This window comes from Canis lupus, chromosome X (assembly GCF_048164855.1).
Source record: "Canis lupus baileyi chromosome X, mCanLup2.hap1, whole genome shotgun sequence".
In the NCBI taxonomy this organism is placed as follows: Eukaryota; Metazoa; Chordata; class Mammalia; order Carnivora; family Canidae; genus Canis; species Canis lupus.
The window spans coordinates 53,993,972-54,011,505 of NC_132876.1; the positions used below are offsets into that span (position 1 = coordinate 53,993,972).

General features: G+C 37.6%; 1 protein-coding gene across 7 annotated transcripts in view; it reads right to left on the reverse strand.

The window, feature by feature from the left end:
* The window catches only part of DIAPH2 (diaphanous related formin 2), a 1,054,304-nt gene that overhangs the window by 711,649 nt on the left and 325,121 nt on the right, over positions 1–17,534 (reverse strand). For all 7 annotated transcript variants that reach the window (XM_072816467.1, XM_072816462.1, XM_072816464.1 and 4 more), the window contains one exon: positions 16,296–16,360. In XM_072816467.1, the coding sequence (XP_072672568.1) occupies positions 16,296–16,360 (65 nt within the window). The remainder of the gene's footprint in view (positions 1–16,295; positions 16,361–17,534) is intronic.

A 17,534-nucleotide genomic window follows, 5' to 3' on the forward strand; every position in this document is an offset into this window, starting at 1 on the left:
TCAACTCATTTCTGGAAAACCACAAACTACCAAAACTGGATCAGGAAGAAATAGAAAACCTGAACAGGCTGATAACCAGGGAGGAAAATGAAGCAGTCATCCAAAACCTCCAAAGACACAAAAGTCCAGGGCCAGATGGCTTCCCAGGGGAATTCTATCAAACGTTTAAAGAAGAAACCATACCTATTCTACTGAAGCTCTTCAGAAAGACGGAAAGAGATGGAATAATTCCAAACCCATTCTATGAGGTCAGTATCACCTTAATTCCAAAACCACACAAAGACCCCACCAAAAAGGTGAATTATAGACCAATATCCCTGATGAACATGGATGCAAAAATTCTCAACAAGATACTAGCCAATAGGATTAAACAATACATTAAGAATATTATTCACCATGATCAAGTGGGATTTATCCCCGTGATGCAAGGCTGATTCAACAGTCCTAGAGCAATCAATGTGATTCATCATATCAGCAAGAGAAAAAACAAGAACCATATGATCCTCTCAATAGATAGAAAGAAACCATTGGACAAAATACAGCATCCATTCCTGATCAAAACACTTCAGAGTGTAGGGATAGAGGGAACATTCCTCAGCATTTTAAAAGCCATCTACGGAAAGCCCACAGCAAATATAATTCTCAATGGAGAAACACTGGGAGCCTTTCCCCTAAGATCAGGAACAAGACAGGGATGTCCACTCTCATCACTGCTATTCAACGTAGTACTAGAAGTCCTAGCCTCAGCAATCAGACAACAAAAAAGAAAAAAGGCATCAAACTGTGTGGAGGTTCCTCAAAGAGTTAAAAATAAATCTGCCCTACGACCCAGCAATTGCATTGCTGGGGATTTACCCCAAAGATACAGATGCAGTGAAACACCAGGACACCTGCACCCCGATGTTTATAGCAGCAATGTCCACAATAGCCACACTGTGGAAGGAGCCTCGGTGTCCATCGAAAGATGAATGGATAAAGAAGATGTAGTCTTGTATACAATGAAATAGTACTCAGCCATTAGAAACGATAAATACCCACCATTTGTCTCAGCGTGGATGGAAGTGGAGGGTATTATGCTGAGTGAAATAAGGGAATTGGAGAAGGAGAAACATTATATGGTCTCATTAATTTGGGGAATATAAAAAATAGTGAGAGGGAATAAAGGGGAAAGGAGAACAAATTAGTGGGAAATATCAGAAAGGGAGACAGAAAATGAGAGACTCATAACTCTGGTAAACGAACAAGCGTTGGTAGAAAGGGAGGTGGGTGGGGTGCTGGATGAATGGGTGATGGGCACTGAGGTTGGCACTTGATGGGATGAGCGCTGGGTGTTATGCTATATGTTTGCAAATTGAACTCCAATAAAAAGTAAATAAACAAAAAATTTTTAAAAAAAGAACTCCAATAAAAAATAAATTAATTTTAAAAAGGAAGAAATATGGCCACAACTCAAGTTAAAAAAACATTTACACACACACACACACACACGCACACAGAAAGGAATAAAATTTTATTTTTAAAGATTTATTCATTTTTTCTTTTTTTAAGAATTTATTTATTTATTCATGAGAGACACAGAGAGAGGCAGAGACACAGGTAGAGGGAGAAACAGGCTCCATGCAGGGAGCCCGAATTAGGACTCGATCTCAGGTATCCAGGATCACCCCCTTGGCTGAAGGCAGCACTAAACCACTGAGCCAACGGGGCTGCCCAAAGATTTATTTATTTTAGTGAGCAAGAAAAGAGAGAGACAGACAGACAGAGTGAGTGTGGGGAGGGGCAGAGGGAAAGAATCTTTAAGCATACTTCCCACTGCATATGGAGCCAGACTTGGGACTCCATCTCACCACACATACGATCATAACCTGAGCTGAAACCACGAGTGGGAAACTTAACAAATTGGGACACAGAATTTGCCCAGGTGCCCCCCCCAAAACAAAATTTTAAAAGGGTGGAAGGAAAAGTTTCTCATCACATATAATGGACATTTACATTGTTATGTTATTGAAAAATAGGTTTCAGAATTATTTTCTTTAATGTTTCATCCCATACATTTAACTTTACTGAATTGGAAAAATGAAACTTAAAACTTCAATATAAAGCAGTTCAACTCTGTAACCTCATTTAAACTTGAAAAGAGGTTGTACTTTTAGAATGATCAAATGATTCTACATTAATACAAATTATATTTCTATTACAATTTTAATTGCCTAGGATCCAAAAAGTGGTATTCCACAAAATCTGACAAAACGATACATTGAGCCTAATGGAATGCTCCTTCAGATAGTTAACCAAAACACTTGCATAATATACTAAAAGAAAGAAAATGAAAGGTTAAATTATAATGTGTTTTGGGGAGAAGTTAGGATGGCAGAGGATTAGGGGGAACCAATGCTTGCCTCATCCTTCAAATACTACATAAATATAAAATCATTCTGAAGTCAAGAAATTATTATGAGGACTGAGAGACCAAACTCCACAACTAGAGGAGAGATGAGCCAGGTCATGGAAGGTAGGAGATGGAGAGATGTGATTTAGGGATGAAGAAAATTGCAGATGCTGGTGGGAGGGCGGGGAGGAAAGAGAGCGAGAGAATGAAAGAGACAAAGAATTGCAGTATACAGGGGATTGCACAACAAAAACACTTGCCCAAAACCATTCACTGGAAATATGAGACAGGCATCTTATCAGGAGTTTATACAACTAGCAGAGATACAAGACTTAAGTTTTAGAAGTCTGCACCATGGCCAATATGGAGCCCGGGGGATGTAGTGGTACACCAGTAGAGGCGGCAGATCGAACAATCTGAATATCCTCTGGAATGCACTTGAAGAGAAAGTTCTCCCTGCTTGGAGTGCATCTGCTAGAAGAGGCAGTGGATATGTGGGAACAAAAGGACCAGTGGGTGGCACTGTGCTGCCCAATTCCTTAGCATAAAGGGAGGGGTCTCAGCTGGTTAGAGCAGCTTACCTGGATGTTGGCTTTTTGCTGCACTTTACTGTAAACTCCATGTTGGTGCAACTGCATATATGGGACAAAGTGGTACCAGGACTAGTATGGCACAACACTCCCTCAGAGGATCAGAATGGCTCCACACTCACTGGAAACCCAAAGTTAGAGGAGTTTTGCAATGTAGTTGATGTGCCTGAGATAAACCACAGGTGCACTGCACTGCTGGGCAGGTAGGTGGCCTGGACATATACAGGGTGAATGCAAGGATCTGAGAGAAGTTTGGAACACATAAAAGGAGACATTTCGCTCCTTTGTGAGGGAATCCCAGACACTAGCAAGTACAAACTGTCTATGTCAGGGACAAGAAAGAGGACAGGTACCATTTTTCTCTACTCCCTTATCAGCAAGGACTGACTTCAGAGAGCAGCATATTGCTCACAGTGGAGGCCAGAGGCACCTACATCAAGCCCTATTCTACTGTGCTCTGCAAGTGCTTCTTCACTAGGGCAAGTATGCCTGAGAATCAGTGCAGTGAGGCTCACCTCCAGAGGAGCAGAACAAACCCCAACATGCACTAATTCTACTGACCATAGAGTGCTACAAAGCTTCAGCTCTACTGGAAAGAGAATGAGGACTCTTGACAAGCAGACCAGAACTCCTAAAGTACTAGGCCCCAAAAATTATACAACCTCTTCTTAATAAATCTATTACTCTAAGGAACAGGAAATATAACACGCTTTCCTAACATACAGAAGAAGACAGAGACATAGATAAAATACCAAAAAGGAAAATTTATCCAAAAAGAAAGACCAAGAAAAGGTCATGGTCCGAGATCTACTATAAACAGATATAAGTAATATTCCTGATAAAGAACTTAAGAGAACTAACATAAGGAGTCTATCTCGGCTTGAGAAAAACACAAAGGATACCAGGTGGTCACTCAGACTAAAACACTAGTCAGGCCACAATAAAAACTACTATAACCGAATGTGAAACTGATTGGACGTAATGACACAGAAAAACAAAAGAACTATGGGAACAAATAAATAATATATAAGATAAAACTAGGGAAAATAATAGTGTTAAGAAGGAAAGAAAATTTTTTTCAATTTTTTATTGGAGTTCAATTTGCCAACATATAGCATAACGCCCAGTGCTCATCCCATCAAGTATCCCCCCCCAGTGCCCATCACCCAGTCACCCATGCCCAACCACCTCTGCTTCAACCCTCACTAGTTCATTTCCCAGAATTATGAGTCTCTCATGTTCTGTATCCCTTTCTGATATTTCCCACGCATTTTTCTCCTTTCCCCTTTATTCCCTTTCACTATTTTTTATGTTCCTCAAATGAATGACACTATATAATGTTTGTCCTTCTCCGATTGACCTATTTCACTCAGAATAATACCCTCCAGTTCCATCCACGGCAAAGCAAATGGTGGATATTTATCATTTCTAATGGCTGAGTAATATTCCATTGTATACATAAACCACATCTTCTTTATCCATTCATCTTTCGATGGACACCGAGGCTCTTTCCACAGTTTGGCTATCATGGACATTGCTGCTATAAACATTGGGGTGCAGGTGTCCCAGCATTTCATTGCATCTGTATCTTTGGGAAAAATCCCCAGCAGTGCAATTGCTGGGTCATAGGGCAGATCTATTTTTAACTCTTTGAGGAACCTCCACACAGTTACCCAGAGGGGCTTCACCAGTTCACATTCCCAAAAACACAGCAGGAGGGTTTCCCTTTCTCCACATCCTCTCCGACATTTGTGGTTTCCTGCCTTGTTAATGTTCCCCATTCTCACTGGTGTGAGGTGGTATCTCATTGTGGTTTTGATTTGTATTTCCCTGATGGCAAGTGATGCGGAGCATTTTCTCATGTGCTTGTTGGCCATGTCTAGGTCTTCCTCTGTGAGATTTCTCTTCATGTCTTTTGCCCGTTTCATGATGGGACTGTTTGTTTCTTTGCTGTTGAGTTTAATAAGTTCTTTATAGATCTTGGATATTAGCCCTTTATCTGATAGGTCATTTGCAAATATCTTCTCCCATTCTGTAGGTTGTCTTTTAGTTTGGTTGACTGTGTCTTTTGCTGTGCAAAAAGATTCTTATCTTGATGAAGTCCCAAGAGTTCATTTTTGCTTTTGTTCCTCTTGCCTTCATGGATGTATCTTGCAAGAAGTTACTGTGGCCGAGTTCAAAAAGGGTGTTGCCTGGGTTCTCCTCTAGGATTTTGATGGAATCTTGTCTGACTTTTAGATCTTTCATCCATTTTGAGTTTATCTTTGTGTATGCTATAAGAGAGTGGTCTAGTATCATTCTTCTGCATGTGGATGTCCAATTTTCCCAGCACCATTTATTGAAGAGACTGTATTTTTTTTTCAGTGGATAGTCTTTCCTCCTTTGTTGAATATTAGTTGACCATAAAGTTGAGGGTCCACTTCTGCATTCTCTATTCTGTTCCATTGATCTATATGTCTGTTTTTGCCCCAGTACCCTACTGTCTTGATGACCACAGCTTTGTAGTACAACCTGAAATCTGGCATTGTGATTCCCCCAGCTATGGTTTTCTTTTTTAATATTCCCCTGGCTATTCAGGGTCTTTTCTGATTCCACACAAATCTTAAGATGATTTGTTCTAACTCTCTGAAGAAAGTCCAGGGTATTTTGATAGGAATCGTATTAAACGTGTGAATTGCCCTGGGTAACATTGACATTTTCACAATATTAATTCTCCCAATCCATGAGCATGGAATATTTTTCCATCTCTTTGTGTCTTCCTCCATTTCTTTCAGAAGTGTTCTGTAGTTTTTAGGGTGTAGATATTTTACCTCTTTGGTTAAGTTTATTCCCAGGTATCTTCTGCTTTTGGGTGCCATTGTAAATGGGATTGACTCCTTAATTGCTCTTTCTTCAGTCTCATTGTTAGTGTATAGAAATGCCACTGAGTTCTGGCCATTGATTTTATATCCTGCCACACTGCCAAATTGCTGTGTGAGTTCTAGGAATTTTGGGGTGGAGCCTTTTGGGTTTTCTATGTACAGTATCATGCCATCTGTGAAGAAGGAGAGTTTGACTGCTCTTTGCCAATTTGAATGCCTTTTATTTCTTTGTGTTGCCTGATTGCTGAGGCGAGGACTTCAACTACTATGTTGAATAGCAGTGGTGAGAGTAGACATCCCTGTCTTGTTCCTGATCTTAGGGAAAAGGCTCCCAATGTTTCCCCATTGAGAATTATATTTGCTGTGGGCTTTTCATAGATGGTGTTTAAGATGTTGAGGAATGTTTCCTCTATCCCTACAGTCTGAAGAGTTCTGATACGGAATGGATGCTGTATTTTATCGAATGCTTTCTCTGCATCTATTGAGACGATCATATGGTTCTTGTTTTTTCTCTTGTTGATATGATCAATCACATTGATTTCTTTACAACTGTTGAACCAGCCTTGTATCTCGGGGATAAATCCCACTTGATCATGGTGAGTAATCTTCTTAATGTATTGTTGGGTCCTATTGGCTAGTATCTTGTTGAGAATTTTTGCATCCATGTTCATCAGGGATAATGGAGTATAATTTTCCTTTTTGGTGGGGTCTGTGTCTGGTTTTGGAATTAAGGTGATGCTGGCCTCATAGAACGAGTTTGGAAGTATTCCATCTCTGTCTGTCTTTCCGAACAGCTTTAGTAGAATAGGTATGGTTTCTTCTTTAAACGTTTGATAGAATTCCCCTGGGAAGCCATCTCGCCCTGGACTTTTGTGTCTTGGGAGGTTTTGGATGACTGCTTCAATTTCCTCCGTGGTAATGCGTCCATTTCTTCTAGATTGCCTAATTTATTGGTGTAAAGCTGCTCATAATAAGTTTTTAAGATCGTTTGTATTTCCTTGGTATTGGTGGTGATCTCTTCTTTCTCATTCATGAATTTATTCATTTGAGTCTTTCTTCTTTTTAATAAGGCTAGCTAATGGTTTATCTATCTTATTAATTCTTTCAAAGAACCAACTCCTGGTTTTGTTGATCTGTTCTACCGTTCTTCTGTCTCTATTTCATTGAGTTCTGCTCGAATTTTTATTAACTCTCATCTTCTGCTGGGTGAGGGTTTCATTTGCTGTTCCTTCTCCAGCTCCTTTAGGTGCAAGGTTAGCTTTTGCATTTGAGTTCGTGCCAGTTTTTGGATGGATGCTTGTATTGCGATGTATTTCCCCCTCAGGACTGCTTTTATTGTATCCCAAAGATTTTGAATGGTTGTATCTTCATTCTCATTAGTTTCCATGAAACCTTTAATTCTTCTTTAATTTCCTGCTTGACCCTTTCATCTTTTAGCAGGATGGTCCTTAACCTCTAAGTGTTCAAAATCCTTCCAAAATTCTTCTTGTGGTTTAGTTCTAGTTTCAAAGCATTATGGTCTGAAAATATGCAGGGGACGATCCCAATCTTTTCGTATTGGTTAAGATCTGATTTGTGACTCAGTATGTGGTCTATTGTGCAGAAGTTTCCATGTGCACTTGAGAAGAATGTGTATTCAGTTGCTTTTGGATGTAAAGTTCTGTAAATATCTGTGAAATCCATCTGGTTCAGTGCTTCATTTAATGCTCTTGTTTCTTTGGAGATGTTGTGTTTAGAAGATCTATCAACTGTAGAAAGTGCAATATTCAAATCTCCAAGTGTATTATTATCTAAGTATGTCTTGTCTTTGTTTATTAATTGATTGATATAGTTGGTAGCTCCCACATTTGGTAAATAAACATTCATGTTTGTTAGATCCTCTTGTTGAATGGATCCTTTAAGTATGATAGAGTGTCCCTCTTTATCTCTTACTACAGTCTTTGGGATAAACTTTATCTAATATAAGGATGGCTACACCTGAATTCTTTTAAGGACCATTTGAATGGTAAATGCTTCTCCGACTTTTTATTTTCAGGCTGTAGGTTTCCTTCTGTCTAAAATGAGTCTCTTTTAGACAGCAAATCTGTCTGGGTCTTGCATGTTTAGCCAGTCTGAAACCCTGTGCCTTTTGATGCGGTCATTAAGCCCATTCACGCTCAGAGTCAATACTGAAAGAGAACCTTTCTGGATAAAGTATTCTTGGCTGCATGTTCTTCTCATTTAGGACCCTGAATATGTCTTGCCAGCCCTTTCTGGCCTGCCAGCTTTCTGTGGAGAGATCTGCTGTTACTCTAATAGTTCTCCCCATAAAGGTTAGGGATCTCTTGTCTCTTTCTGCTTTAAGGATCTTCTCTTTATCTTTGGAATTTGCAAGTTTCACTATTAAATGTCGAAGTGTTGAGCGGTTTTTATTGATTTTAGGGGAGGGGGGGATCTCTCTGTCTCCTGGATCTGAATGCCTGCCTGCCTTCCTTCCAAGTTAGGGAAGTTCTCAGCTCTGATTTGTTAAAATACACTTTCTGGTCCTTTGTCCCTTTCAGCGCCCTCTGGTACCCCAATTAAATGTAGATTTTTCCTTCTGAGGCTGTCATTTATTTCCTTTAGCCTATCATCATCGTCTTTTAATTGTTTTTCTCTTTTTTCCTCAGCTTCCTTCCTTGCCATCAACTTGTTTTCTGTGTCACTCACTCATTCTTCACTCGTTAACCCTCGTTGTTAGGACCTCCAGTTTGGATTGCATCTCATTTAATTGATTTTTAATTTCAGCCTTAGTAGATCTAAATTCTGCATTCATGAAGTCTCTTGAATCTTTTATGCTTATTTCTAGAGCCACCAGTAGCATTATAATTGTGCTTCTGAATTGGCTTTTGGATATTGAATTGTAATCCAAATTTTGTAACTCTGTGGGAGAGTGTACTGTTTTTGATTCTTTATTTTGTGGTGAGCTTCTCCTTCTAGTTATTTTGCTCAGTGCAAAGTGGCCAAAAACAAGTTGTACTGAAAAAAGGAGAAAAAGAGAGAGGAAAAAAAGGGGGGCGGGACCAACAAAAACAAAAAACAATGTGGAGTATCCTCTGACTCTGAATACTGTAAATCCCTTGACTTCCCCTGGAACTTCCCACTGCTCTTTGGCCAATAATATTCTTTTCCCCTATCCTTCTAGAGGGTCTTCTGGGGGGAGGGGCTTGCTGTGCTGATTCTTAGGTGTGTGTACCTGGGGGAGCTGCCCAGGCCCCTGCCAGGTGCACAGCTCAGTGTTAGGTGTTTATCCTGTGAGGACCTTGCTCAGTCCCAGGTACAAGGCGACACCAGGAGGAGGAACAACAGTGGCGGCATCCAGCTCTCCAGCTCTGGAGTCAGCTCCCGCAGTCACTACCTCAGCTCCCAGTCTGCAGGGGACTGGATGCTCCAAGGGCAGGGGTCACTGATTTGCACAGCTCAGGACTGCCGAGCAGCAGGAGCGTCCTCGGTGTCCTGGGCCCTCCAGTCCTTCGCCTGTCCCAGGGGGAGCCCTGGATCCTGGGCTGTGTCCCCCAGCGCCCTTTGCTCCGGGGCCTGCACTGCTGGCATGGCGCTCCCAGCCACGCGGAGCCTGAGCTGCTGCCCGAGCTGATCCCGCCCCAGGGGCGTGCACTCCAGCCCTTTAGGGAGCTTGGCCCGCAGTGTGTGGCACGCTCTCCCTTGGGTCACAGTTCCTCTGTTAGTGCCCCTGGGAGCCTGAGGGCATCCCTGCTCCTCCTGGGATCCTGCTCGAGCTCCCTGGGAGCGCCTTTCCCTCTGGGAAGATTGGTAAAGGTCCTGCTTCTCCAGTCCTGGGATTTCCTGTCATGGGCGCACCAGCTCCACAGCCTTGGCCTGATTTCTCATGGGGGCCCCTCCCCCTTGGATGCTTTTTTATTTATTTTTTTCGTCTTCCTACCTTGATAGAAGTGCAAACTCTTCTCACTGTAGCATTCCAAATTCGTAGGTTTTCAGGATGATTTGAAAGTTATCTAGGTAAATTGGTGGGGACTGGTGACTTTGGGACCCTACTCTTCTGTCATCTTGCCCTGCCTCCACCAAGAAAAATTTTCAATAGTGAATGTAGACTTAGGGAAATTAGCAGATTCCATCAACCATAATAACATTTGTTTTATAGGAGTCCCAGAAGAAGAGAATAGAGAAAATGGGGTAGAAAATTTAATTAAAGAAATACTAGTTGAAAAATTCACTAATCTGGGGAACAAAACAGATATCCAAATCCAGGAGGCAAGAGTACAGCCATCAAAATCAACAAAAGCAGGCAAACACCAAGAGAAATTCTAGTCAAATTTGAAAAATAAAGAGATAGATAAAAAAATTGTAAAAGCTGAAAGGAAATATAAATCTATAACTTAGAAGGAAAGACAAATAAGGTTAACAACAGACTTATCCACAGAAACTTGACAAACCAGAAGAAAGTGGCATGATATATTCAACATGCAAAGTACAAAAAGTATGCATCTAAGAATATTCTAGGCTAACATTCAGAATAGAAGGGGAGATAAAGAGTTTCCCAGGGGGAAAAAAAAACAAAACAAACAGTTTGTAACCACCAATACAACTCAGCAAGAAATATTAAAGATGATGCTTTTAATAACAAAGATAGGCCAAAAATGACAAAGACTGGAAAGGAACAGAGAAAATCTCCAGTAACAATGACTTTACAATACAATGGGAAAAAAATCATATCTATCGATAATTATTCTGAATGTCAAAGGAATAAATGCTCCAAACAAAATACGTAGGGTAAAAGAATGGATTAAAAATATGATGTTCTAAAACCTTTAAGATGCAGTAAAAGTGGTCATAATAAGAAAGCAATAGAGGCCTACTTGAAGAAGCAAAAGACATCTCAAATACACAACCTAACCTTACACCCAAAGGAGCTAGAAAAGGAACAAAATAAAGCCTAAAGCCAGCAGAAGAAGGGAAATAATAAAGAATAGAGAAGAAATTAATAATATAGAAACAAACAACAAGAACAAAAAACGAGTATGACATATCAAAGAAACTAGGAACTGGTCCTTGAAAGAATTAACAAAATGGTTAAACCACTAGCCAGACTTGTCTAAATGAAATAAATAAAATCACAATTTATAGGAGAGTTCACAACCACCACTGTAGAAACACAAAAATTAGAAAGGAATAGTATAAAAATTGTATGACAAAAATTGGGCAGTCTAGAAGAAATAGATAAATTTGTAGACATATATAAACTAACAAAACTGAAATAGGAAGAAATAGAAAACTTAAAAAGACTGATAAGCAATGAAGAAATTGAATCAGAAATCAAAAAGCACTCAATGAACAAGACACCTGGACCAAATGTTTTCCAGGGAATTCTAACAGACATTTAAAGAAGAGTTAATACTTATTCTTCCCAAACTGTTAGAAAAAATAGAAATGAAAGGAAAACTTCCAAACTCATTCTATGAGGCCAGAATTATCTTAATTCCAAAACTAGACAAAGACCCCCCTAAAAAAGAGAATAAAAGCCAATATTCCTTATGAACATGGATGCAAACATGGTTATCAAAATACTGGGAAATCAAATCCAAAAGTACATTAAAAGAATCATTCACCACACCAGTGGGATTTATTCCTGGAATGCAAGGGTGGTTCCATAAGATTCACAAATAAATCAACGTAATACACCACATTAATTAAAGAAAGGATAACAACCATATGATCCTCTCATTAGTTGCAGAAAAAGCATTTGACAAAGTACAGAATACATTCTTGATAAAAACCCTCAACAAAATAGGGATAGACAGAATATACTTCACTATCATAAAGACTATAGATGAAGGACTTACAGCTAATATCATTCCAATGACAAAAAAAAACTGAAAGCTTTCCCCCTAAGGTCAGGAACACGATAGGAATGTCTCTTCTCACCATTTGTTCAACATACTGCTGAAAGTCCTAGCCTCAGCAATAATAAAACAGAAATAAAAGGTATCCAAATCAGCAAGGAAGAAGTCAAACTTTCACTCTTTGTAGATGACATTTATTATGTAAAAAGCCAAAAGATTCCACCTAAAAAAATGCCAGTACAGATACATGACTTCAGTAAAATCACAGGATACAAAATCAATATACACAAATCTGCTGCATTTCTATACACCAATAATGAAGGAGCAGAAACAGAAATCAAGAAAATGATCCCATTTACAATTGTTCCAAAAGCCATAAGATTCCTGAGAATAAACCTAGCCAAACAGGTAAAAGATCTGTGTTCTGAAAACAATTGAACACTTCTGAAAGAAATTGAAGCTAATTCAATGAAATGCAAAAATATTCCATGTTAGCAAATTGGAAAAACAAATATTGTTAAAATGTCTATACTATGTAAAGCAGTCTACACATTTAAAGCAATCCCTGTCAAAATACCACTAGCATTTTTCACAGAGGTAAAATAAGCAATTGTAAAATTTGTATGGAACCACATAAAAACCTGAATAGACAAAACAATCTTGAAAAAGCAAAGATGGAGGCATCACAATTCTGGACTTCAAGCCATACTACATGCTGTAGTCATCAAGATACTTTAGTACTTGGCACAAAAACAGATACATTGATCAATGGAACAGAATAGAAAACCCAGAAATGGACCTACAACTATATGGTCAAATAATCTTTGGTTAAGGCAGAAAGATCATACAATGGAAAAAAGACAGTCTGTTCAACAAATGGTCTTGGGGAAACCAGGTAGCATCATGTAAAAGAATGAAACTGGACCACTTTCCTACACCATACAAAAAACTAAATTAAAAATGGATTAAAGACCTAATTGTGAGATAGGCAGCCATCAAAATCCTAGAGGAAAACACAGACAGCAGTCTCTTTCACATCAGCTTGTTACTGAATATGTCTACTAGAAGCAAAAGAAACAGAAGCAAAAATGAACTATTGGGACTTCATCAAGATAAGAAGCTTCTTTATAGCAAAAATAATCAACAAACATAAAAGATGAACTTTGGAATGGGTGAAGGTATTTGCCAATGAAATATCTAATAAAAGGTTAGTATCCAAAATCTATAAATAACTTATCAAACTCAACACCCAAAAACCAAATAATCCAGGTAAGAAATGGGCAGAATATGAATAGGCATTTTTCAAAGAAGTCATAAAGATGGCTAACAGATATAAAATGCTATACATCATCCTTTGTGAGGGAAATACAAATCAAAACTATAATGACATACCACCTCACGACTATCAAAACAGCTCAAATTAACAATACAGAGAATAGCAATGGTGGCAAGGATGCAGAAAAAGGGGAACCCTCTTATATTGTTGGTGGGAATGCAAACTGGTACAGTCATTCTGGAAAACAGTTTAGAGATTCCCCCAAAAGTTAAAAATCACACTTATCCTACAACTCAGCAATTGCACTAGTAGGTATTTATCCAAAGGACACACAAATACTGAATCAAAGGGGCACATGCACCCAGCTGTTTATAATAGCATTATCAACAATAGCTAAATTACGGAAAGAACCCAAATGTCCATTGACCGATGACTAGATAAAGAAGATGTGGGGTGTGTGTGTGTGTGTGAGTGTGTGTTTGATATTACTCAGTCATCAAAAAGGATGAAATCTTGGCACAAGCAAGGACATGGATGGAGCAAGAGTATATTATGCTAAGCAAGTTAAGTCAGTCAGAGAAGGACAAATACTATATGATTTCATTTATATGTAAAATATAAGAAACAAAACAGATGAATGTGAAGGAAAGAAATATTTTTAAAAAGGGGAAGACAAATCATGAGAGACTCTTAGCTATGGAGAACAAACTGAGGGTTGTTGGAGGGGAGGTGGGAGGAAATGGGCTAAATGGGTGATGGGTATTAAGGAGGGCACCTGTGATGACCACTGGTTGTTATATGTAAGTGATGAGTCACTAAATTCTACTCTTTACGCTGTATGTTAAGAAACTAGCAGATGGGGATCCCTGGGTGGCGCAGCGGTTTGGCACCTGCCTTTGGCCCAGGGTGCGGTCCTGGAGACCCGGGATTAAATCCCACTTCGGGCTCCAGGTGCATGGAGCCTGCTTCTCCCTCTGCCTATGTCTCTGCCTCTCTCTCTCTCTATGTCTATCATAAATAAATATCTGTTGGAGAAGTGAAAAAAAAAAAAAAAAAAGAAACTAGCAGATGCACACTAAGCAGAAAAGATCATCTGAATGGTGAATATCCATTTACTGGATCCAGCCCATCCCTTACCTCATTCAGGGCACCAAGGTGAACCAAACAACCCTGCATACATAGAGTAAATACTGCTTATGTTCATCTATAGAATATATGCCTTTTATTATCAGTGTCACTTTGAGTCATTTTAAAAGGCCATATTATACAATTAACATTATTTCTGTTTCTAAAATTGATATATCTTACTGTCTACAATTGTCTTTAGAGTATATAGAACAATAAAAATGTATATTTACTGTTAATAAATATTCATCCTCATAAATCCAACATTTGGAAATTAAAAAATATCAAACACAAGTCTGAAGAAACAGTGGGTGTTGGAATTAGATAATAATAGTGTTTGGGTCAAACATGCAATGCTAATTAATTAATGTTCCACGTAGGTTAGTCCAAATTGTTTCTAATCTTTAAAAATTTCAAACCCACTCCAGATCTTCCACAATCAGTAAGTGACCATGTTTCCTAGGTCACTGAGAACATGCAGCCTTTTTAACTTCACTCTACTATTCAAGTTAAGACTTTATCTCATTCTGTATTTCTACCCTCCCTCCCAAATTTATCTTCTTCTAGTGTTTTTTAAGCATGATACAAACTGAATAGAAGAATGCAATGTTTCTGCTTGTAATTTAAAGTGATCTTAATCTGTAAACCCATAGAGTAGGAATCACAGAAGCCTGAAATATACAGGTTGGAAAAGTTCTTAAGGGGCCACTAAACTTATCCTCTTCTGTTAATGATGATGAAATTAAGATCCAAAGAGAGTAAGTAGTAAGTGGTTTACTTAAAGTCACAGCTAATTAGTGGAAAGCTACAATCAGATCTTATAACTACTGCTTCTCATTCTAGCTCCCCTACATATTTTTTACTACTTTATATAGCCTCTTAAAATCACCCAGAATAAGAGAAGGCATGCAGATAACCACTGGGAGACCATATATGTTTTCATTCTAAGTACTGGTGATGAGAATAAAGCACTAAACACTGAAAAGCTTTTTGTAAAATTATTTTCAGGGCTCCATTTCCCATATTATATGCTTACAGAAAATTTTATCAGATAGATCATCACAATCTGCTCTAGTCTTGTGATGACTAATCAAACTGGCAGTGAAAAATTAAGGAGACTCTAAGATTTTCAAAGGGAATTCTAAATTTGCTACTTATACAAGAACATTATATATATAAAGGTCTATGAAAAAGCATGCATTTTCTTCAACCAATAAAAATGAAAACTTCACACAAACATTTTATGCTCAAGTTCTGAAAATCTATTCTAGTAACTGAAAGAGCAAAGACATTTCTTCAGATGCCCTTAAGTAACTTCAATAACACTCTAATTTCTAAAGTGATAGCAAAATCTAATCTAATCTCAAAGGTAAGTCATAGCTTTGAAGAGATAGCAGAATGTAAGCACTTTATCTTGCTGTCAGAAGGCTGAAAACTGGAGAGTTTTTAGAGTTGTGCTTCAATCCTTCTCCCTGCACCAATAGGAGAGAAATACTATACTAATGCTTCATAGGGATACAGTCTAGAACAAGAAAATGGAACTTTTGGTACAAACTCACAACTGCAGTTATGTTTTCATAAAACAAGGAAAAGACCATCTGAAATCTAAATAAAATACGATAACCCATAATACTTGTATTTATATAAGTTATTAACCTACAAAGAAAGGGGGACCTCAAATTTACCAAGCCTACATGAAGTAGCAGAACCATTTAAAAGTGGTAACAATAAAATTCAAAGAAGAAAAGTCTAAGCAGAGAGAGACAGAAAGAGAAAAAACCTTATGTAATCCTGTTGCTATTTAATAGCACTGTCTTTAAACAGCATGATAGGTTACACTAGCTAAACGTCTCACAGTTCTCCAAGGAAGCTACCTATTGTAAGTGAGAACTGCAAGAAAGCAATGACAGGAATATATTTTGGTTGATTGCTTCAAATGATATCTTTCCAATAAACTAATTTTATTTCACTTATCACTCTGGTAGAATATAGTTAGTGCTTTTCTTCCATAATACATTAAAGGTGATGAGGAGGGAACAGTAGCAACCTTATCTTATCAGGAACAAAATCAATATTTTGTAGTCATGTTTTAATCCAGAAACATAAAGTAATATATAACTGAAATAACATTTATAAAGCATTCCATAAAGAAATAAGACAAAATACGTATTGTGAATAAATTATTAATTTAATAATTATGGTTAATATAAGCCTTACCTTCTTTGAAAATTCTGCTGCTTTTTGTTCACTTTCTTCAACTTTTGCCTTGTTCACACAAGAATCTATTAATATTAAAAAAATAATCAGAAATTATTGTACCAGATATCTAGGCAAAAGATGAATGACAGCCTATAATTCCACTATGTAGGAAATCATTTTTATGTCAATTGCTATTAATGGTAAATTGACCTACACTACATATAAAATGTAAATCACCACAATTTTTTTGCATACTAACTGAATTCAATGATAGTATTGCTGAGTCACAAAACCAAGCATCTAAGAATGTATTTCAGTAAATCATCACTATTTTAGAGGTAGTCAGTTATTTCCCAACTTTTACAACAACATAATTCTTTAAATATTTTTGAAGTTTACTATGGGTGGAGAGGTGACAAAGAATCTATTCTTAAGATTATTAAGACTCAAAATGACCTTTAAAATAAGACTATAATGGGAGACACAATACCATTCACTAATTCAGGTTTTTTAAAGATATATAACTTCTTAGATAACTTCTGATCTGGAGCAGAATGTGTTATGTAAATAAGGAAACAAACATTAAGTTTTTCGGGTCTGATCAAATATTCCAGATCATTAATAACTGATGAACCTCTTTTTGGTAATATTCTCATTATTACATAGACAAGCCTATTACATATCTAGCCATTCTGTACCTATTTATTCACCCAAAAGAAATGATAACATATGTCTATATCCTTGTATATGAATATTCCTGGCAGCTTTAATTATAATAGCCAAAACTAGAAAGAACCCAAATGTCTATCAACAAGTAAATGTATACATAAACTGCAATATATCCATATACTAGAATACTATTCAGCTATAAAAAGAAATAAACTATTGATACATTAATATAACAACATGAATGAATCTCGAAATAGTTACACTACATAAAAGAAACCAGACAAAAACAGAGTATATCCTATATGCTCCTAGTTATATGAAATTTTAGAAACTAAAACTAACCTATAGAAAGAGAAAACAGATCAGTGATTATCTCAGGATGGGGAGAGGTGGAGGCATTAGAAGGAGAGGTTACAAAGGAGAACACAGAAACCTGAGAGAGTGATAAAGATGTTTATTATCTTGACTATGACGATGGTTTTAAGTACACATACAAATATCAAAATCTATCAAATTATGTTCTTAATAATGGATAGTTTTTCTCACATCAAGTATATCTCAATAAAGGTCTTTTTGTTTTTGTTTTTT